Raw genomic sequence first — 25,258 nt, 5'->3', positions numbered from 1 at the left:
TAAAATATACCAAATTAATATACCATAAAAACCTAAAAATGTACCAAATGTTATATTTGGTATATTGATATAGTACTACACTCAAAATATACCATAGAGGGAAAAATGTACAAAAGCCAAAGCAACGAAGCCCCGTATATTGATGTTTATATATCATAATATCGTATATAACGTATATCGACTCGGCTGTTGATGCTGATGACTCCTTCTACCTATTACATACATTTCCTGTCGGCACAAAGTTATAATACCCTTTTACATTATGAGTAGCGGGTATAACAATAACAAAATAAAACAAAATCAAATACAAAATATTCTCAGGGAGACAAACATTTGCTTAGTTATAAAGGTGAAATAACTTAATAACCACCAATCTTGTATTCAATATTTATAAGTATTTCCATACATATATATACATGTGTATGTGTAAATGTTTAAAGAATGTCCGTCAAAATCGTTGAGAGATACAACATAGAAACTTCCGACTTCAAGTCCCAACCTCAAAAAAGCCCCTCTTCTGTTAAAACTTGACGACTTTAAGCCTTGACTTTGCTTTTTCACACACCTGTCTGGCTCGTTTTTCAATCAATCTGTACAATATTAAGAAAATATTTTTTTTAACGACGCATTTTTGCTTGAAATATATTTGCGAAAATATATTTGTTAATAGTTTCTTTTATTACTAAAATTATTATATTTTGTTGGTGCTGTGTATAGCGCCTAATAAAGTTAATTTTTGTATTACCTGTATACATTTGATAACTTCAGTTGCGGACTAAATTATGTATCATATTTGTTTTGCCAATTAAACAATTTGATTAAACGCTGTTAATGAAGTTGAAGCGTATGTAAGCATAGATATATAGTATTTATAATACGCTCAAATTCCATTATACAAGTATGATGTAACTTAGCTTTACTAGGTTAATGGATATTATGAAAAGCATTTCTTAAGCGTAAAGCCATTTTCGTAACAAAGTCTGTTAATTATTTTGGCATCGTGAAAATAACGAAATTTTGAAGTCCCTTTTAAATTAAAACGACATTTACTCTATTTCTGTTGTTAAAGCACTTAATTTGTTTTATTCACTATTTGTTGAAATGTACACACAAATAAAGAGTAATTTGCATAAACCTAAGCCCGAAGCTGTACAAGAAAAGTCGCTTTGTAAACCATGGCAACACCTAAGACCTTTTTCAAATTGTGCTGCACTTAATTCTTGACTATAAACGCATTTGAGACACATTTAGGTGCTGCATACATGGCTGTAATTTTGTTTTAACACGTTTAAGTATTTATCTACATGTGTGGTTCGTAATTGTTGTTTGCAATAACATATTTTTGGTTTTGTAAACTACATAACGTTTGTTCAAGTTTAACGGGAAACCCAAGTAAGCAGGCGCAGCTTGTTTACTACATGCTTTTGCCAGGCATCGACCATACAACATTTTTCACTTCAAATTCAGCCGTCGGCATCCACTTTCAGCTTTGTGTGTATACACATTTATTTTGTGTATATTCATTTATGTATATGTGAGTATGTATGTATACTATTTATATATAATTGAAAAAACCTAGTAGCAACATTGAAAATATCAAACGCATAACTACTTGCAGATTTTAGTTTGATTTAATAGCTTGTTATTGCAATGACCCCGATGATTTTTGTAGCCGATCGTATCGATTACATGTTTAATTTCATGTAAAATATCTCTTTTGCCTTACTGGCTAATGAAAAGGTGAAGGCCATATTCGGATGTTAACTAAAGTCATGTCGCTCAGAGGTGCTTGTTTTACTAAGGTTTCTTAAATGAGGTTTTTCGGTTATTCGTACTATTGAGTTATTCATACTGAAATAATAACCTGAATTTTTGTAGAAATTTTAAACCATTAATATATGGTATTTTAAATGTGCAATATAATTTCTGCCTCTATTAAAAATGTTAACGAGAGCTAAGGTGGCACACAGTTAAAACAAGTAAGAAAGCTACAGTCGAGTGTGCTCGACTCTGAGGTACCCGCTAACCATTTTGAATAAAAGCAAAACAGTGCGGTATTAATTTTAAAATATACCAAATTAATATATCACGAAAATACTAAAAATATACCAATGGCGTTTTAGTGGTACAGTATTACTTTCAAAATATACCATACAGTGCAAAGTATATACAATATATAATAATATGACATATACTTTAAGGTCGGCGATGCCCCCTTTTGACTGTAACATACATTTCCTGCACAAAGTTCTAGTACCCTTCTACATAACAGCTATTTATAAGCCTTTTCAGTATCATATGATTATGTCTGTTTGAAGATTGAACAGATATTTAATAGGAGTGCTTAATTCATTTGTATATTATTCGTTCTACCACCTTTGTTCGGACTACAGCTTAGGTTATCTGCGCCAGTTAATTTAATTAACATTATTATTACTGTGAGTTTCAAGGATTTAACTCGCGACCATTGATAGTCGTGAGAAATGGTAACAGCATTAGTTGTTGCAGTCGTTGTGCTCTATATTTATGAAATACGGCTGCTACATGGTATAGTTGGCCACTCCCAAGGCTTACGTAAGCATGGGAACGAACTCAGCACTCTGAAATGTCTCAGCTGCAAAAATTAGTGTGGGATTTAACATGCTTTAATGCCAAACAATTGTTATGTTAAATTGAACAATGATTACAATTGAATCTTTATAAATGGGTGATGATTCTCATACCCTATATAAGAATGGCTTTAACTGTGAGAACATTTTTAAAAGACAAAATAAAGAAAGAACACAATCTTACAGAAATATTTAATACTGTTTTAGATTATTATATACTTATTGCCTGTTTCATTAAGAAAAACTTCTATTCTACCTGTCTTTTTTTCTGATTCTGTGAATAAGATCCATTACTACCGCCTAATGCAGATATGACTGCGATAGCGACCGGCTTGAAAGAAACAATTATTTATATGTACTATGAACATGTTGGCGTTCACCTCTTGAGCAATAGCAGCAGCCGTCTCGACTCTTCGACTTTTATGGTGGTTGGTTGCCATGCTGAGGCGTAGATCGACCCTGAATGCTTTTCTGTCTCCCCTCGAGAACGTAAACTGAATTAAATATATGTACGTAATTAAAATGTCATTTGATTTGCTTGGAGCTAACGCTTTTTAATTTAGACTATTCCGTTAACTTATGTGTCGAGCTAGCGATTGTCGATTTGTTCATGTATAAGTCCACCAAAATTGCAGAAAAAGAATATATAGTATTTCCACAGTCTAACACAGTTTATTATTGGCGCTTATACCGCACACTTTTTTGATTGTGCTACAGATTTGAATCGCAATTGTTTCCAAATGGCACACCCAAAATATGCTGTGGCACCTAAATTCACAGCGCAAGACCGGACACAGTTGAGTGAACTCCGTTCACTTTTGAATTCTAATGCCAAGACAGCGCATTTTTTGATGATTACAAACTACATTCAAATACATACAAAAGACATACACATGTAAGTGAGAGTGTATGCGCTGTGTACATGCAAAATTTACTTTGTACCTAAGTAACTCAGAAAACCTTGTTTTGAGTCTAAAATTATTGGTGCTCTAGAATGAGAAGACAATAAAACAATTTGTACGCTGTTTTAATCAATTCAATTTACACAATTAACTGCAATATTATAAATGCTTGCGGCATGATGAACAGAACTTTAGGAAGTTAAAAAATGTATTTGAAAAAATGAGGCTCCCGAAAAGTGGTAAATTTCATCTTATTCATGATGTGATAAGCATTTTGTTTAACAATAAACAAATAAAAATATTAGAAAACAAACAAGCCTTAAATGATTAAACTTGCTGAGCGCTGCATACAGTATATGCATATGTACGTAAATATGCAAACACTTGATGGTTCACAAAATGTGCTTCAATTACTTCTCTTTCTTGCCTAAATCAGGTTGGGCGTGGCCTTAGTGGGTTAATGGTTTCTAATTTTTTTTAAATTTTCAAGCACCTCATGGGTGGATAATTATATCAGATTTGTTTGACTTTTGGTATTTAAGTTAAGGAGTGGATTAACCTGTTGTCGATGGTTATATATAAAGGTAAGCAGCGAAATCCTAATCTAAAGTGCATACATAGCGAAAACTTGCAGTGCAAGATTTACATTTCCGACTCAAACTGAATCATATCTCAAGTTGATGTCGGTTTTGCCTATTTTAATAAATGCAGATTAGGAAGTAATAAAGATTTTCATACAGAACCTAATGATACCATATGTACCATATGTCAACAGAGAGTCAATTTTAATGTCACGTCAAATGCAAAAGCAACTTGTACCTCTGAAAAAAAACGTAATAAATATATATTATTCCGAAAATTAAAGTTATTTCTGTTGGCAGATGAAATAATCAACCAAAACCATTAAACTGTAAATTTTATATTTGTGTAGTTTTTTACATATTTTGAAAAAACTTTTCCCCAAGACAAGGCATAATTTAACCTATGTATATGAAGCTCTCTCCTTTATGTATGTACATACATGTACGTTGGACAACATACATAAATGTGTACATACCAGTACAACTGCATCCGGCATTTCAAACAAATAGCAATAATAAGGGCAACACAAAATACAGCAATACATTGGACAAGTATCTTGGCTTGAGATTGGCAACATTAACCATGAGGTGCTCTGACGAAGATAGCCGCATACACCACAAACAAATATGAGTACCTTGACCTCTACAGTTGCAGTCAATGGGCGTTTTTCTTTTAAACTTAAGTGAACTTAAAAATGAGCGTCATGGGCATGGTACCGCAAATGTTGTAAAATGTACAGTTTAAATGCATCGCGGTTGGGTTGATATTGTTGGCTGTATGTAAATTTTTGATCGCTTGATAATTTTGGCTTTTAAAAATGAATGATTTACTGGCATTTATATCTATGTAGAGACGATAACCTCTTTAACTCTCAAAATTTGAAGCATTGGGGCAAAGACCTATTACATTTACATTGGATCGCGAAAGATGAATGTGTGTGTATAAAATTAAATTTGAAAAGTTAAAATACATCTCATTTACCACTTCTTGCAACAAATATTTTAAAACAAAATCTACCGTCGAATTCGCAGTTAGCCAAACAATAGTTACAGCTTGAAGCTCATTGCTTCAACTCAAATCGCTACACTATATAGTATATATCAAACTACAGCCCACGGTAACGCTGTTGTGGCAACCGACTCCATTCGAAAGTGATCGTTTTTGAAGCAGGCGTGGCTTGCCGCATTTATAATGCGCTCTAAGAGCTTTGCGCCACAGCAGCAAACTTTGATGTCGTTGTCTTTGTCGCTGTCGCCGTCGTTTTAGTTGTCGTTAGCAGAAATGGCGACGTCGCGTGGTCTAGTTGTTGCAACTAGCAGCAAGATTTGAAATAGCTTGTCTGTATGCTGGTGAGTGTTGTGTCTACATCTTATGCAATATTCTCAGTTTGACCCACTTTTTTAGTAGTTGTTTTTATACTTTTTGTTGTGGTCTAAGCAGGCGTTGCTGGGCAACATTCACTCTAACCAAAAACTATTTGATCGAAACGTGTTAGATTGTGTGTATTCAATAAATTCCTGAATATATAATAAATTCATTTATTTTTAATGTATAATGTCCGAATACGATCATGATTATATTCTAATATCTTCACTAATAATAGAATATAAATTCGCATTAGGGTCCTCAAACCATTCTGTTTTTTAAGTAATTCTCTAAAAACAGTGTTGATCCACATATTGTACTGTAAATACAAGACTTATGCTTTTACATAATTTGATGCAACATGACAGCAATAAGTTGCCTATATTTGAAAGTTTGCTTTCAATTAACATTTTTCAAAGCTGCAAATTTGATAAAAAATCATGTGCCACAAGTGTCATATTGCCAGTCACAGTTAAGTAAACACCAAGCGACGGGCTGCCATACTCGCCACTGCAGTGCTTTCACAAATGCTGCGTGCTACAAAAATCAAACCTCTTAACTGAATGTAATGACTTGTACAGGTGACTATTCCATGCGGCTTGAGCAATCAAATGAATAAGCAGGCATCCCTATATGAACAGTAATGCCAACTATCTTTTCAAGAGCTAGTGTTATCATGAACCTCAAATTTCCGAATGACAAGAAGATTGTAAAAGAAATATCAAAAGTTTTTATTTTCAAAAATGTTTTTTTTAAGTAATTTATTGTGTTAGGGTATTTGATAGCTATGATACAAAATTTCAACACAAATACATGTACATATATATGAAGCGATTCAGTGCTAGCCAGGAGCTTTGTTGCACAACTGCCAAAAACGTTTAAGTTACTTTTGAAGTGTAACCATTGAAAGTGGGGTTCGCAGCATACATATAGCTGACCGTAGTAACTGTAGCAATATGCAGAAAACCGGCAAGTGTTACCAAGTTGCATATTTCCTGTTTGTGGTCCACAAAATAGTGGGTTCCAATATAACTCTCACTTTTTCACTTCGCTGTTGCAATACTAGACTAGTATCAGCACATTCAGATATCGAAATGAAAAGAGGCTTCATTTTTTTTTTTAGATATCATCATTTTATACTACAATAAAATATGTGCGAAAGTACAGTAATGTGTTCGATCACACAGCTACAGGTCAATAATCAGCTTAGGATTTTAATTAGCAGCTTTTTAACTAATACTGGTTAATGTATTTAGAGGTCGCATACATTGAGAGAGTTAGACTGTGTTAGCAATTGGCATTTGTCGTGGCTTAACACCCAGGAAGTTACGGTAACGGCACTCGATTAGAAAGGAAAATCCCAACTGCCGATCGCAGACTTCCTGCGCACATGCAAAGCAATTGAAAGGCAGCTTAAATGTTGCTAACAAAAGAAATAGTAACCACAAAAAATGTAGCAAAATTAAGGTTGCCTTGAGGTATCTAATACGCCTTCTCGTGGAATTGTGCAATCGATTGTAAACCGAAAAATGACGAATGATTTATTTATTTATCTATGAAGTGTACATTTTATAGTGGACCGCACCTATCGTCGTTATAAGATAAGTGCTTCGTTATTCTATGTATCTACCTAATTAATAGAGTAGGCAAATTAAATAATTTTGTAAGTTGGTAATTTTAAATGTATTTTTATTATTATTCATAGAACACTTTTTAATTTATACTCATACTTTTGACCAATATATGGATGTCGTAAATTTTATTAAAGCTGCCATATCAATAGATAGAAATTACAATAAAAACAGTCTGGATATTTAACGGGCTGCCTTTTTCTATGCTGTGTATTACTTTCAATAAAAGTCGCGTAATGTGTTGCACTTATTTTTCAATAAGTAGAGCAGCAACAGCGTAGCAATCGACAAGCACCAAATAAACTCACAAAAAAAGCCAATCAGGCTTATGGCCGAATTACTGAGCATTGCATAACTACCCAGCCACGCTCTAGCTCGGGCTGAGTAAAGCCAGGCCAGGTACACATTTTGCTTAGTGGAGCAGAAAGTACAGGCAGCAAAGCAACAATGATTCGACAGTTGTTGTGTTGCCAAGTGTGTGTTGACGCTTGCTAAGACAAATGTCATCCCAGGTGAACACAGCTTTAGGCTTTTGCATGACCAATTGCCTTTGGCACGTGATTAGCTTACTTTTTGCGCCAGCAGTAGACTCTGTAGTTGCGTATACATATATAAAGTACTATATATCATTCACTAAAGATTGTCGTATACAGTTGCATTTGGCGTACGGGACGACGTACAATGTTTCTCGCGATAATTACACAATTTGCGATGCGTGCTGTTTGCTGTTCACTGTTTGCACTGCATGCTAAGTAGATCTTCTCCAACAGCCTTGACATGATTAGCCATATGTGACGTGCAAGCAAAAGTATTAGAAATAATGTATGTATAATATAATATAAAGAAGTTGTCATGCTCAAGTTTACGCTTGACTCCCTGTGTCAGCATTGTTTGCTCTATAACTGTAGTAAAGCGCAACATTAAATTAACATTTCATCTACGGTCAATTATTGTAACAATGCCTGAAAAGCTTTTTGGCAGTTACGGACTGTGTCTGCCTTTCAAACGGTTTCTTATTTCAAAAAAGTGAATGTAAATTTGTTTTGGGAAAAGTTTCTTTAACAAGCCAAATATATTATGTAGCTAGATTTAATAACATGTCTGGTCAAATGCACAAATTTTGTAGGTTGTAATAGCGATGGAAAATTCATAACTCACTAGCTGCTTGAAGCAATATAGGTTATGTTATAGAAGCAACATGCTAATATAGAGTCATTGATATATTTACTCCATTTAAGCACTAAATACGACATACATCTACAATTATGAGTCACATTCTTAATTTGAGTACAAACTATTTGATAAACGAAGGTTAACTGAAATCGTTACAGAACGGCTTCTTGCCTAACATTATTGTCTTGTAAGACTTTATTGTCTTGCAAGATTTTACGCTTATACAAATATACTTTGGCAAATAAAAGTTCAACAAGTTGGGTAATAAGAGTAAAACAACTTCCGCCCCAATTATGACAATATCTTAGGTTGGGCGAGCAATTGGAATTGGTCGCGCCATTGGCTTGCGGCTTTGGTGCAATAAGTTTGAATGCATCGAAGTTCAATTGAATTCAAATTGAGCATGAATTGCTTGAAATAATAATCAAATTCAAGTTTTTATTAAGATTTTTATGATTTTTGTGGAATTGGACAACCATTACTTGAGTATTTTTTTTTTTTAGTACGTTTTGATATTTGGGTATTTTATCTAACTTAACTGGGAGATTGAAACATTTCAATGTATCTTTTAGGTACTTGCTGTGCATTGGATTAAAATACAAAAATACTTTGGCCATACTTCTGAATGTTTTTAACAAATCCCTTCTTCCCTGCCTTACAGAATGTATTGATGCTCAAAGCAAACGCGCTTCACGCCTAACCAATTCACGCAGCTTTGGAACCAATGTTAAGCCAACCAGCACAAATGGTATTAACTTTGATTGTCCCGAAGAATTCGGATACTACCCGCACCCAACTGACTGCACACAATATTATGTCTGTGTATTCGGTGGCGCACTCCTGGAAAGCTGCACTGGGGGTCTTATGTATTCACATGAGCTGCAGACCTGCGACTGGCCCCGAAACGTGGGTTGTGAATTAGTGGATAGTGGGACGTCAGCGAGCTCGACAGATGTTGGTAGCGCCCCACGTAACAAAGTACAGCAGCAGCAACATCAACAACACGTTCCTAGCCGCATTCGTTTTGGAGCCGCATTTACTAGCCCAGGCTCGACCCAAAAGGCAGCCACAGTGCCACCACAATATCATCGCTCGCCGCCACAGATAATTCAGGCCCAAGTTCAGCATATACCACCGCCACCAGAATTGCGTGTGCCGCCAAATCCTATAGTCACGTCTCGTGGGCAACCGAAGACGCTTTTGGAGTCTCAAGAAGAAATAGCCAAGGTGAGTGGCTGACGAGCAAATAGCAAGATCTGTCGTCTACCAACTGCTTATGTATTTCCAGCTCTACACCGAGGCAGAGGAATCACTACCACCCGTTGAGGAGGAGGAAAGCGATCGACAACAGCGTGTTTATCGTGGCCAACCGAGTACTGTTAGCCAAGTTCAACGGGATCGCGACGGAATAATACACCAGGCCAGCATAAATGCCATACCAAATCATGGGAAAATTGGGTCATATACTTTTGGCTCTGCTTACAGGTATGTCTAGTATCATTTTGGCTATCGTTTTTAACTAGCTCTTCATTGTTCGTCGCTTTAGTTTTTTTTTTTTAAACTGTTCTTATAGTTTCCAAAAACTGCAAACCAAATTTAAAATTCTCTTCAACTCATTGTACTACTCTCTTTTTCTCATACAATGCATACTGCACTATATCTATATTTTGCTCAAAACGACACACCAACTGACTGAAAAATGCTTTTTGGCTAAACTCTGTACGCAAACAGCGAAAGCTTGAACAACGACATAACAATTGAACCTGAACTGCCACATAATCGACTTGATCTAGACAGGAGACGCAAACGACGCAGTGTTATTGGACTAGCGATAACTACGCCAGCGGAAATCCAAAACGATTCAAATATTTCTAGTGAGGTTATGGAGTCAGACAGCAGCACTAACACTAATTTGGGCAGTGACTCAAATAACTCTCAAGAACATTTCGATGAGGCTGCCCCAACTATAAATCACGTACAAAAATTTTCATCGAAATATAGTATAAAAAAATATGATTACAACCAAAAAGAAATTGAGTTCGGTGACGAAGACGAAGACGCAGACTCTGATTATGAACAATTAAATGATGATAGGAATGATACTGACATTGCAGAATCAAAGCGACGACCTCGTCAGTTAAGACCTTTTTCGCATGCTTCTCTAAAATGGCCAACGAATAACTATCGATCCATTGACTCCCCATCTGCGCATCAATTGAATACACAGAAAAATGGTTATACATTTGGTCACTACAATCCGTACCTTACTCCGCCCAATCAACAAACGTCTCCCAACCACAATTATAACGAATTAAGCCAGAACCTTGGCTATAAGGCTTACCCACAGCAGCAGCATCAGCATCAGCAACAACAACAACAACATCAGCAGCAAGCCCCGAACTACCCATACGCTCAAAAGCCAACATTAGTGTATACAGGCTATAACTTGTCATTGCCACCGCCTCCGATAGAAGATGACTTTCGACCCATTCCTGGCAACTACTATGGTGCAGCTAGCTCAACTAGTTCGAGACCATCAGTAGGTTATCAGGAGCAATCGCAAAATAGCGATTTGCTGCCCTACCTAATACAACAGCTGAAAGAACTAAAAGAACGTCGTAAGCAAATTCAAACTGAAAATTTTGCCTACTTTCACTTGGACAACCAACCTATAGCCCCTACTCAGTTAGCAGTGCACACAACGACTCCACGAACATCTATAGAGTATTATTCCACATCTAAACCACCGCAACAAGTAACTCCGATAGGTCACTATGCCCAGTACAGTACAATGGGTGGATTTTATAACAACAACAACAACAATAATAAAGCAGAGCAGGCACCAAACCATTCAAGCTATCCGGTCAAACTTATATCTCAGTATAGCATTGGCCAAGGCCAAGAGCTGCAAAGTACTACAGAAAGCAATTATTTTCAGTATAATATAATTGCAAATCAAAAGATGAAAGGTGTTTACAATACGGCCAAGCTGAATCAAATAGAGCATGCTGCGGTCAAGGTGCGACCACCAGTCACCCCACTGCAAGTCACTCCAAACTTTAACATTGTTTCAGCGCCCGATTTGTCTAACAACAAGCAGGTTAATCTCCATCCAATACCGTTTCGGAACATCTCAAATCTTCCAGTGGGTATCACTTATGCGTCCAATACAACTTTACCTGAGTCATATCAGACGTTTACGAAATCAATGAGTTCTACTGCGCTTCCGAAACTAGAGTCACCAATATCGTTGGCAACACCGAAGCCACACTTGACAAATTTTCAATTTAACATTAATGAATTTATGGCAAACCTAAAAGCAAGTGATCTAGCCAGTTTAAGTCCGGCAGTAAATCCATTAATCAAATACTTTAAACAGGTAAGCAATGATGGAAGTGGCAATGTGCGTAATGCTTTGATTCTTCGTCGGCCCGTAACCAGTACGGCATCAGTCACAACTACCCGATCCCCTCAGAAAACCAGACCAATCGTGGCCAGTGAGCCAGTACTCGCAACCACTTTAGCAACGACCCGCATTGTTAAAGGATATGAAAGCTTCGACAACAGCATAAGAATGCATAAATCAAAGGAAAATGTAACATCAACTACTCCCTTGCCCCGACTCAAAAATAGTGGCTCTAGAACAACTACTACGGACACACCTGTTGAGTTTTATGACGAGGACTATGATGATGGAGTTGATGAGGACATACTGCCACCATCACAAATGCCTCCTTATATGCCCATGTCCGAGACGATGGCTCCACCCCGCCCGCAAGTGACTACTGATAGAACGACTACTTCCATGCCAGAAAAACAACAGCTTCAGACAGGATTCATGCAAGCAACAACAACTCGTCGACCTTTTCCTCATTTTGCACAACACAACCAGCCTATTCCAGGTGCTGGAGTTCCAGCTTTCATCAGTTTTCCAAGCGACATATTCCAAGAACTGAAGCAACGACTACCCCAATTGCAAGGGAAACCCTCATCTGCCAACCAAAATATCCGTGTCCATTTGACTAGCACTACCACAACAACAACGACAACAACACCTGCTCCAGCTAAAATACGTCACACTGTGCGGCCGCAACGCACCCGCGGACAACAAAAGTGGCAAGCACACATTGTGGATACTTCAGTTGTAACAGAGCGCTCTCAAAATCAAACCAACCAAGGGGCTGCTAATGGCAAAGCTAGCATAAGCTCTGGTAGCTTGGGCGGTCAGCACTTAAACTCGATACACAGCTCCTCAAATGTGGATAGACAAAGGTAGTTATACAAGTCGCTGATGATTCTGCTGTTCAATTGTTTTTGGCTGCTACACAAATACAAATACAAATACAAATACAAATACATGTACATAATTATATTTACAACTGCCCGCAGGCACAACTGTTTATACGTTTACGTTCTGACCTTACCCATAACTAAACAAACCAAAAATCAAAACCGATGAAACTTACAAAAGCTGTACAGTTGACTAAACAATTTTTTTATGGACTGGGCTACCCTAACCAAATTTTCTACCGCTCTAACCATCTTAACTCATCATATAAACTAATAAACTATCCATACTTTATGTACTCTGAATTTAAGCTCTTACTACTATTACCATACTACTATCATTTTCCATTTTTTCCCCTTGTATCATATGAAAATCATTGCGTTCCTACTTTATTGTCATATGTATTATATTGCATCAATATTTTAAATAATTATGAATATTTGTTAATGTAAATAACTTGCGCCGCCAACTCGACTCACAAAAATTGTATGTGTAAAGAGTTGATTCATCCTCACCGTCATCGCTAACGGCGCAGACAACCGATAACATATTTGTACAACCCAGCTCACAAGCTCCACCGCCACAGTTAGAATCCAATCGTAACTACTACAATACTACATCCATATTCAATCACGGGGTTGGCTACCAAACACCACAGCAGGCGCAACAACAACCGACACCATTCCAACAACCGCAACAACATCAGCAACAGCAACAGTCGCATGCCTTATCAAATCCCTATGATTCATCATACTATTCTGTTTACGACGACGAAATTGATTTGTACAGGGATATTGAGTATCAGCAACAGCAACAACCACAGCAACAACCACAGCAGGAACAACCTCAGCAATACCAGCCTACTGTTCGCCAGCAACAACAACAACAACAACAATCGACCTATCGGCCCTTGGAGATACTAACAACTTCAACGCCAACACAAAGGCCACATTACAGTAATCAGCCTGCATTGAGCTACAACACGGACTACGATGATACCGATGTCAATGCGCAGGTATGTATAGTTTTTCAATAGATTGTATAGTGCACCATTTCATCTATAAATTGCCAATAGATTGAACAGGACAGTGTATATGATCATCCCACACGCACCCCGCAAAGGTAAGTAGTTTTTGTTATTTAAGGCCTCAAATCGCACATCGCGACTCAAATTGAGTAGAAACTTGTTAACATGCTAACTAGTTGTCAGAAAATTGTTTCGTACACACAATTTGCATTCGACTCAATATTTAGTATACATAATTAGATATTTAAGGAATTTATAAATGCAGATGTTTTCCTAGTGCCTTAGCAAAAGAAATTTACACAATACACAAAATCACCATCAAAATTTATCAAACATTTTCATCTCTTATTCAACAACACCCCCCGACTACACAAACAACAAACAACATCTACAACAAATCTATCAATCAGGGCAGAGGAAGTGACCATTCAGACTCTAGATGGCCGGGCCATTGCATCGACAACTTCGAGTCCTGCAGTTACACATGATGCACGCAACTACTACGACGCATTTACCACGGAAAATATGAGCTATGAGGAGCCTGATTTTAGCTATTCCAGCTCAGCTGAGTATGCCCATAATTCGCAAGAAGACTACTATCATAGTGAGCACGACTCAGAAGCGACTGTGCGTCAAAACAAACCATCTAAATCAGTGAACACAGGCGACTATTATTTGATCGCCAATGATGTCGCAGAGTCGACAACACAATTTAAAGTTGGACCAACTAAAAAATATACAACGACGCCACCAACGCCAGCCTTAAAGTCGACCTTAAAGTCATTTCCGGTGACAAGCAGAAGTACAAGCAAAACTACCACAATAACCACACAAACCACTACAAAGCCCCCCGTGAAAACAACAACACTGCAACCTTCAAGGTATTTCCCATGCCACACGATTTGTGAAATTCTCTTACACCTAATTAAATTTATAGACTATGTCTATGACTAGCTGTCTGTCCATACGGCTCTCCTCTATGCCCAAAAAGCTTGTTTGCCTTTAAATCATTACAAATAAGTACAATATGAGATCTCATTTTACACTACAAATCAAACAAAAACAAAAAAACACACACAAAACATTTTTCGACCTTAAAATACACTGAAGCAGCTAGAATCTATAGTATAATAGAAAGCAATTTAGCTAGCTGTAAACATACATATGATAATATTAGCAAAGGTCATATATTTTTATTTGGTTATTTTTCATTATAAAAGACCAAGTTTTACAACATTTTTTTCACCAATTCTGTTGTCGTCCTGTGCAAAATGGGAAAAAAAAAAAAACGTGCAGTCAATTTCATTGCATGAATTTTATAGTATCATATGAATGTACAATGTAATCATTATTTATTTCGCGCATGGCTTCGCGTTATTCGCATGGCATGTGCTTTATGTTAAGATGCGATTCACCGAAACTAAGGTACATATTAGACAAATAGTATATTGAGAACCAAAGGATTACGATATATCATTCTTGAAAATCACGCATTTATACATAGTACACAGCATTTGAATGGATAAGTTACTAACTCTAATGTGATTGTTGTTTATTAAAAATACACATTTCTTCAACAGCTACAAAACGCATGCAAATAAAAGCATTAAGCAAAATGTCATAATCAAATTAAAGACAACCACACCACCACCACCACGTTCCACACATACACCCAGTTCAACAACCACTACGACCTCGACCACTACAAGTACAACGATGCCATCCCCTACCTATAGTTCCAATCCCTTTCTCAAATCCCAGCTTCAAGTACTGGCTAAGTCTCTAGTTAGTGCTGTAAGTGAAAACATCGAAAACCAAAAAAGCAATAATACACAGAATACCTTGACACAAAACCGACCTACAGTTCCATTCTATCAAATTAGCGAGAAGTGGTTGTTGGTAGGTGACAGTGCAAATAGTAGTACTCGTGAGCTTCCAGAGACCATTTATGACGAAAGCCAGAATGTGCAAGTGCAAACTGCAGAGATTCCAACCAGTCGTGCGGTTGAAACAAGCACTTCTCCCAAGTTCCTAGATTTCATCAATGCTGCGGCGTACGGATCCAGTAACTCAGTCCGGCCTCCAACAGCGAAGCCTATTAAACCAATATACTCTAAAGAGGCCACATATTCAAGCAATAATTTTGAAACAGACGAACCAATTTCCGTAGAGCAAAATCAAAACAAACGTATACAAAACTTTGTACTCTCCGACATAAAGCCCCAGAGTTTTAGGGCAATAGCAAAAAGCAGAGCAGAATCATATCCAGGCGAATTATTGGATAGCTCAAGTACTAGAAGGCCTAACAATGTTTATCAATATAGCCTACAGAGCGGATCGCACGGATTTAGCTTGAAAGCGGAGCAATCATTGAATAAAGAAAATGAATCCATATATCAAGTTGACAATAATGAACGACTACAAAAGACAGACACAACAACAACTACCACTCCTAAGACAACAACAACTACGACTATACCAACTCCAACAACCAAACATTTACCCCCTACACTAGCATATACAAATACCGAGAGCTATGAGGACATAGTACCCACAACATATGCTCCGTTGCGAGTCTGGCGTAATGGTCGTCCAACTATTAAACAGGCCCTGAGTACCAAACAAGCAATAATGACCACAGCAAGCGAAAGAGAACTTGCTAGTATAATAACCACAAGTATCCCAACAAAAGCTGCGATTATCTCAACGTCAAGCACAGAGCGAGTCACTTCTGGACAAAGTTTTACGGCTCGTGCAAATCTTTTTAAGGACAACCTTAGTCGTGTAACCAGCAACCCTTCAATGCGATTTGTGTCACCTTACAAAAGTCTTGAGAGCCTACTCCATGATGAACGATTACCACAGAACAGTCTCAGAGCGACGACGAGATCACGTAGTGGAAATGGATCGCCACCGTTTCTCCAAACCACGCCGAAGTCAAATAAAAATCCACTTTTTATGAGCTTGCCTCAAAAGAACTCAAGCCAGACAATTATTGCTACCTTGACAACCGGAAATGCACGTAATTTTAGTATTAGTGATGCAATTCTCAGCACTTTTAGTCCCCAAAATCCTGTTCCAACAGTCAGTACTGTGGGCCGCGAAGCACCAATAGCCAGGAGTACTACTCCTACTTCATCAATTAATATTTCTACTATAACGGATACTGTATTAAAATCAACAATTTCCACGTTAGTGACATCATCTCCTATTCAAGTAACTGAAACTCCTGTGCGTCCCCGAGGACGGTCTCGATACACAGCAGCTACCGTAAACTATAATTTAGATAGCGTTGATGAGCCAACAACGTATGCTCCAAAATTCAAAATACCCAAAAATTCGGATCTAAGAAGCTCAGCACCTAACCCATATCCTAGAAGAAAAGTTCAGAGGTCTCGAGTTGCAAACAGCCTGCGACAAACGCAGGGTGGCCCCACAGCGAAGTCTCAAGAGAAGTATGAAAGCTTCAAAGCGACTCAGCAGGCTAAAGAGGTAGTCAAAAACTATCAAGCCATACTAATTACTTCAGAACCAACGAATAAACCTAAAAGTAATCCTATTGAAAATGAGACCCATTATCAGAACTCACCTCGTGCTGAAGCATTAATTGCACAGCGCCCATTTGAAGCTAAGCATGGCAATGATATAGAACTAAGCGTCAACACAGAACCATCGCCTCTTAACAACGATATTTCTAGCTCGACGGAAATTGTGATTATTACCGATCGTCCTCCTGTCAAGTTTCTATACTCGAATAAGTATCGACAGCAAACGGCGGAACGTACACTGGCTGAAAGTCTGCAGAACGCTGGCTATATAAAAACAGCAAATGGTCGCACAAAGTTTCGTACTACTAATGTATTGGAACAATTGCAACAATTTCTTGCTGCTAGTGACAGTGATGAAAGTGGATCACCGCAGTTTGTCGATGAAAATGCTGCACCTGAGGTAACTGCTACCATTGATGAAATTAAACAAATCAACAGCTCAGAGAAAACTTCAGTGCCTATGAGATCGACTACGGCATTGCCTGCACTGCTCCACTCCACTACTCGTGCTCCACATTTGACATCAAAACCATATCCCTCCAAATTATTCTCCCCCTCTTCCACGATGATCATATTAAGCACAGAACCGACCATAAGACAACAATCAAATATTAGCACCCCCGAAGTTAGTAGCGCACCTTCTACTCCAACTACAACAACAACCACAACCACAATTGCCACTTCCTCTGAACCTATATTTGCTCCACCTACTCCTACTACACGAGTTTCGAGGGTTAACAATGCCATAAAATCGTCGATTGCCGCTGCTGCCGCTCAATCATCTAGCCCAGGCTCTACCTCCACAGCCTATCAAATGCCAGGGGGTAGAGTTAGCAAATTCCAATATGCCATCGCCCCCAACAATAACAACAACCAACATCAATACAACAACAATGGCGCTGTCGCTACCGCTGCCGTCTCGGTGAAGTGCTCCGACAGCACACTGAGCGCCAAGTGCAACGAAATTCCCTCAAGGTATAAAATCAATAGCGATTTCTTTATAAAGCTCCTTAGTTGCTGATACCACTGCATTATCACTCTCCTCTCTTTTTTACAATTTACAATTTCACCGTAATCTTGTTTTTCAACACAGATTTAGTGTCTTAAACAAACAACAAACCCAACAACTGTATTTGTTATGTAGCTTTCGTTTCTCATTACCCACATTCACCCACTTATGTAGAACTTTGGTTGTTTGTTGGCTTTCTAGTACGCCTTTAGTAGTTATTTAAACAACCATCAGGCGAAATGTCTGAAATCTTAAGACCACTGTAATGCCAACATAGTCACATAGTTGTTCGTTGATTTTTAATGCAAAGATACATGCATACTATATATACTAAATATTAGCTGATCTGTAAAATGTTGCAACACTGTACAGAGCGGTAAGAAAAAGTATGTAAACAATTCGTAACCGATAGGTGGTGGCCCTTTTAACTTTTAATACTAGTATTTGTATCTGCATACTCGTATTATTATTGAGAGTATTCTCATTTTTTTTTATTTTTGATTTCTTTATGATTTTAGTGACATTCCTTCCGCATTTTTTATTTCCTTATACAAACTTAAATGGTTAATACATACATCAAAAATGTATGTGTGTATATGTCACGATATTGTGAGAACTAAAAATTCAAATTTACACCTTTACTTTTGACTGTTATTGTTCAATGTAGTTCACATTTTATCTATTTTGGATTAATTTCATATACATATTTAAACATTTTTTAGGGGTAAAACAGCACTTGCACATTTTATTGAGCTTTTATTTAGTATTTATAGTTACAGAAATATCTAATACAGAAATTCAATAAAGGAATTATAGTCTCAGCCAAGATGTATGAGGCTTCACACAAATATCTTAATATGCCCAGAAAGGGCTTTAAAAATTTCGTCAAACAAAACCAAACAGCGTCCCTTATGGTATAAAACTTTTTAAATAATTACGGGTATCATTGAAAGTCTATATAAAATATCTTACAGCGGTTTACTAAGCGAAACAATATCAACTGTTACTGTTCTTTTTATCTATTATCCTCTGCTTAGACTTTCAGCCCAATCCTGCCACACAGACATATAAGTATACTACACATTTTTGGTTCTCACTAAGTTTACAATAAATTGGCTGCTGATGTGAAATGCTATTTTATTCACGTGTACATACATACATAATCACACCTATAAACATATCAATATACATATACATACCTACATAAATACTTGGGTTGTGCAAAATACTTTATAAATAACACTAACCTCTTATTATTATTTGTGTAGCAATTGTCCATAAAAATTAATTGGCATTCCGCACGTGATATTCAATTTTTCTATTTTATAAATAATATTATCTCTAATTTTGTGTTACTTGCATTTAGAACCAATAATAGAAACCGCGGCAGTACTATATACACAAATCAGGATCGTGATGCCGCCGCACCGCCCAACAGAGGAACTCATCCACCGTACGTACTTAAGTTATTTTTGTTACATCAAGCCATACATTAATTTGATATTAACACTTAAAGGCGAACGCGTCCGACGCTTAAGCCCTCTGGCACAATAGTCTCAAAGGCTCAAGAGTTTGTAGACATTTATAGATATCCAGCATCAAGACCGGATCCTATTTATCCACAGCCTACGCCAGATAAAACTGCAGCGAAATGCCGCAAAGATGTATGTCTTTTGCCTGATTGCTATTGCGGTGGAAAGGATATACCTGGTAAGTGAAAATTCTTTCCAGTTCGTTGCCTAGCAGTTAAATAGCGTAATAATAGCCCTATAAAGCTTTATGTGAAATTATTTCAAAAATGAACTTACTCCACAAAACGTAGGCGGTTTGAATGTATCAGTTACACCACAAATTGTTTTGATAACGTTTGATGATGCCATCAACACAATTAACATTGAGCTATATCAAGAGATATTCAATAACAAGTCACGAAAGAATCCTAATGGTTGTCCTTGGCGTGGTACTTTCTATCTATCACACGAATGGACCGATTATGGCATGGTACAGGATATGTATTCTGATGGACATGAAATGGCCTCGCACACGGTTTCGTAAGTTCTTGAGTTCTCCACTTCTGTTCGTTAAAATCAGTCAGTGAACTACATCAACATCAACCTCAAAGAACAGGACTTATCTTTTATTCTTATGCCTCTAAATATACGCTTCAATTTTCTATATATTCATATCATTTACCCTTCTATTTTTCTTCACATTGCATCATTTCCACTGCATCATTATAATGGTCATGGTTGCTAGGCGAACTTCCCGTTGAAAGCATACCTCAAATTGTACTATTGACCTTTGATGATTCTGTTAACGACCTCAATAAGCAATTGTATACGGATCTTTTTGAGAAGGGGCGCGTTAACCCCAATGGGTGTCCCATAACTGCCACATTCTACGTCTCTCATGAATGGACCGATTATAGCCAAGTACAAAATCTATACGCAGATGGACATGAAATGGCTTCACACACAGTTTCGTAAGTAGTCGAATCTCGGCAACTAAGCGGCGTCGTAAGCACAGAGCAATAACAGACACTACAATATGAGTGTAGATAGACCAAACAAACACATCTTGCTTACTCACAACTAAAACACCGCTAATGCATACGCACAGTTTCATTTGACTAAACACACTTATTTGTTTGCAAAACGAAAACATCGAACATCTAGAATTTTGTATAGCTATTATATACTTATAACTACATATATCTACAGCCACAGCTTTGGCGAGCAATTCTCACAAAAGAAATGGACTCGGGAAATTGCTGGTCAGCGGGAAATCTTAGCGGCTTATGGTGGTGTAAAGCTTTCTGATGTACGTGGAATGCGTGCTCCTTTTCTTTCTGTCGGTGGTAACAAAATGTACAAGATGTTATACGATTCAAACTTTACATACGACTCATCAATGCCGGTATATGAGAATCGACCACCTTCCTGGCCATATACTTTGGACTACAAAATCTTTCATGATTGTATGATACCACCATGCCCAACTCGAAGCTATCCAGGTGTTTGGCAGGTACCCATGGTTATGTGGCAAGATTTGAATGGTGGACGCTGCTCTATGGGTGACGCCTGTTCGAATCCCAGTGATGCAGAGGGTGTAACAAAAATGATCATGAAGAATTTTGAACGACATTATACCACAAACAGGTATTTATTGAAAATTGAGTGTTGGAACAAAACTGTACATTTCTTGAATTATTTAATTAGGGCTCCCTTTGGATTGTTTTACCATGCCGCTTGGTTTACACAGCCGCATCACAAAGAAGGTTTCATTAAATTTCTCGACAACATTAATGCCATGCAAGACGTTTGGATCATAACTAATTGGCAAGCTCTACAATGGGTCCGAGACCCAACACCTACATCACGTATCAATTCGTTCCAGCCATTTCAATGCGACTACTCGGTAAGCTCAAACATCTATACGTTGGAATTTCAAAATTTTGATTTAATATTGTGCTTATTACAGGACCGGCCGAAGCGTTGCAACAATCCAAAAGTGTGCAACCTCTGGCATAAATCAGGCGTACGTTATATGAAAACATGTCAACCCTGTCCCGATATCTACCCGTGGACTGGCAAATCTGGTATCCGTTCATCACGCATTGACAACGAGGTTGAGGAGCCACAACCGTAAAGTCTTAAATTTTCAGTCTAATCTGCCCGATAGCAAATTCCACGCGTATATGAGCAATTCATCTATGCTGACAAAATTGAATTGGTACTCAGCACCATTTTGTTATTGACAGTATGCCAAAATACGGATTCACTCGTTCTTCATCTTTAATACTCGTACACAATAGCTAATTAGTTGAAACGCAGCAATAAATTGAATTCGTTTTTTGGAGCATGTTATTTAAAATTATTTATTCCCTTATATTATGTGTACATATGTGTACTGTATATTCCTATGGTGTAGCTACTTAAATGGAATTTCTCTTAAGTAGTTTCAAAACGCAATATTAGCTTAAGTTACCTATGTAATGTTAGATGCTAGATCTAAGAACTATTGAGAAGTAAATTATATGTTATGATATACAGTTGTAAAATGTACACACAACATTAAACCATTGCCTTTTAGAATATTATAAATAGTTTGATAACTTCATTTGTCAGAAACTCTTATAAATTAATTTTTTGTCAACTTTGGCAGTCACATTTATACTATTTAAATTTAAGTCCAATTCACTTCTGAATTGTGGTGAAGGTATTATAAACCATTAATTTATGGGTATTTATATCAACTTTTGATTTTATACTTTGCATACCCACAAAATAATAAATCAACCTTTTCAAAATTGACCTCTGTACACTCATCAACTTAGACATACATATGTATACACACATAAATGCATATACATAGCTAATATCACATTCACTACATTAATTAAAATCGCATAGTATAACTATTTGCATTTTAGCCGAAAACTAGAAAAATGTATGAAAGAAATGTCAACTTATTTTATGAACATATATGCATATGTACATACTTATCATCAAATAATATTATTTTTGGCAATAACTGAAATCTATAAAAAACACAAACATATTAAAAAAGCAAGCACATCAACCAAGTCCTCATATACCCAGTCTAGCAATTAGATTAACAAGTAAGCTATATGTGAATACTGTTACGAAAGTATTAAGTGGATTTGTAATGCTGCAAACTTGAAAAGAGATATAATTAGGTTAAATGACTTCATAATTTAAGAACCTTCATATACAATTTTTGTTTAGCCTAACACAGCGCTAAAAAATCTATTTAGCAACGAGTGAATTGTGTATTTTGTGCTACCAATTATAAAATAAACGAGTACCATTAAATATGTGTAATAAAATAAAATATTTTAAATAAATTATTGATGTTTCATTTAGAGAATTTTTATGCGTTAGCTCACAGTTATAAAATGGCGAGCAAATATTAAATAAAGGAAAAAGCTTACCTCCGTTAGTACAGCCTTTATTATGTTATATTGTTGAGAACGTTGAGAAATCATAGTATATTTAATTTATTCACATCACACACTCATTAAAAACATATCACATATTATAAAACATTTGATGCACTTGAACACAATTCACATAAAAAAAATAAACAAAAAGAAACTACTTTACAGTGCACTTGCACATTTTCTATCAGATCACCATTCACAACTTTTGATAGATACACTTATACACAAATCATATAAAAAAAAAAAAACAAATTATATTTTGAGCACCTTACAAAACACTTGATACACTTATGTATATACACATGTATGTATAAACATCTCACATAAAAAAAAAAAAACAAAAGTAAATTATACACCGGATCGCGACGTTTTTAGTTTGAACTTAGCATATTAAACAAAGAGCATATTCCAAAAAATCGTCTACTAAATTAATTACGCTTTGCTTTTGTCGACGAGAACGCCAGTAACGCAAGGCAAGATCCGTTACGTATTTGCCGTCACATATACGCCGTTATATATACGCTAAGCTCAAAACATGACTCACATCACTTGTTTACTTGCAGCACACTTCAAACCGTTACATATTTCCGCCTTCATACATACATATGTATGTATGTATGTATATACACATATGCACATTTGCCAAAGGTGCACATCACACACACTAAAAAAAAATACTAAAACAAAAACGCGCTTAGTTTTCTGCGTAAACAGCATGTTGGCTAGGGGATCGCCATCTTGTCCTTCGAAGAGAGACTTTGACCCGTTGGCACTTATCTGCAAGTGATTTGCTTTTATCGACGAGGAGTCCAATTGCAATGTTATAATACAGAAGTTACACTGAAAAATCAATTATCACCTTTACATATCGACTTGTGCCAAGCGCACAAATTAACTCACATATAAAATGCAAAAACGCGCAAAATTTTACAAGTTTAGCGCCATTTTTCTCGCCGAGCGTCACTTTTTTTTCTTTTCGTTTAGCATAATTACGACGATTGAGTAGCAAAGTAATATGCTTAACATTCATAATCGCGAACACCAATAACACGATGTAATTAAAAAATTTCACATTTTATATTAATTATCGTATTGAAATCAAATATTTAAACACACGCAATCTCAATAAGAAAAAACGTGACCTGCTTGCTCCGACAATGCAAGAAGAACTAAAATGTCAGTTCCAATTGCTTTGTGTTCTAAAATCTGTCAATGTACTAAAATTGAAAAAACCTCCGAAATTCATATTGGAAAGGACTTTTACTCTTTTGTCGACGAGAACGCCAGTAACGCAAGGCAAGATCCGTTACATATTTGCCGTCACATATACGCCGTTATGTATACGCTAAGCGCAAAACATGGCACTTGTTTGCAGCACACTTCAAACAGTTACATATTTCCGCCTTCATACATACATATGTATGTATGTATGTATATACACATATGCACATTTGCCAAAGGTGCACATCACACTCACTAAATAAAAATACTAAAACAAAAACGCGCTTAGTTTTCTGCGTAAACAGCATGTTGGCTAGGGGATCGCCATCTTCTCCTTCGAAGAGAGACTTTGACCCGTTGGCACTTATCTGCAAGTGATTTGCTTTTATCGACGAGGAGTCCAATTGCAATGTTATAATACAGAAGTTACACTGAAAAATCAATTATCACCTTTACATATCGACTTGTGCCAAGCGCACAAATTAACTCACATATAAAATGCAAAAACGCGCAAAATTTTACAAGTTTAGCGCCATTTTTCTCGCCGAGCGTCACTTTTTTTTCTTTTCGTTTAGCATAATTACGACGATTGAGTAGCAAAGTAATATGCTTAACATTCATAATCGCGAACACCAATAGCACGATGTAATTAAAAAAGTTCACATTTTATATTAATTATCGTATTGAAATCAAATATTTAAACACACGCAATCTCAATAAGAAAAAACGTGACCTGCTTGCTCCGACAATGCAAGAAGAACTAAAATGTCAGTTCCAATTGCTTTGTGCTCTAAAATCTGTCAATGTACTAAAATTCAAAAATCCTCCGAAATTCATATTGGAGAGGACTTTTACTCTTTGTGCGAAGGTTGCGCTTGAGGCATAATCCCCAAAGTTCTAAAAATAAATTGGCACAACACTTGATTCACTTATATATGAT

General features: G+C 36.7%; 1 protein-coding gene across 17 annotated transcripts in view; it reads left to right on the top strand.

Annotated features, from left to right (window-relative positions):
• Nucleotides 1–22,988, top strand: part of LOC117564552 (mucin-5AC) — a 31,055-nt gene extending 8,067 nt beyond the window's left edge. For 2 of the 17 annotated variants that reach the window (XM_052003187.1, XM_052003188.1), the window contains exons 3-15: nt 8,924–9,489; nt 9,551–9,747; nt 9,994–12,534; nt 13,340–13,565; nt 13,626–13,672; nt 13,988–14,458; nt 15,158–18,100; nt 19,501–19,587; nt 19,651–19,844; nt 19,957–20,185; nt 20,855–21,292; nt 21,353–21,551; nt 21,615–22,988. In XM_052003187.1, coding sequence (XP_051859147.1) covers nt 8,924–9,489; nt 9,551–9,747; nt 9,994–12,534; nt 13,340–13,565; nt 13,626–13,672; nt 13,988–14,458; nt 15,158–18,100; nt 19,501–19,587; nt 19,651–19,844; nt 19,957–20,185; nt 20,855–21,292; nt 21,353–21,551; nt 21,615–21,782 — 8,306 coding nt within the window. In that variant the 3' untranslated portion in view covers nt 21,783–22,988. Of the gene's footprint in view, nt 1–8,923; nt 9,490–9,550; nt 9,748–9,993; nt 12,535–13,048; nt 13,566–13,625; nt 13,673–13,987; nt 14,459–15,157; nt 18,101–19,500; nt 19,588–19,650; nt 19,845–19,956; nt 20,186–20,390; nt 20,617–20,854; nt 21,293–21,352; nt 21,552–21,614 lie in introns of those variants that run through there. The other 15 variants (XM_052003189.1, XM_034243378.2, XM_052003190.1 and 12 more) reach the window with 15 other exon arrangements.
• The last annotated feature ends 2,270 nt before the right edge of the window (nt 22,989–25,258 follow it).

This window comes from Drosophila albomicans, chromosome 2L (genome assembly GCF_009650485.2).
Source record: "Drosophila albomicans strain 15112-1751.03 chromosome 2L, ASM965048v2, whole genome shotgun sequence".
Taxonomy (NCBI): domain Eukaryota; kingdom Metazoa; phylum Arthropoda; class Insecta; order Diptera; family Drosophilidae; genus Drosophila; species Drosophila albomicans.
This window is presented reverse-complemented; position numbering and strand designations above follow the sequence as displayed.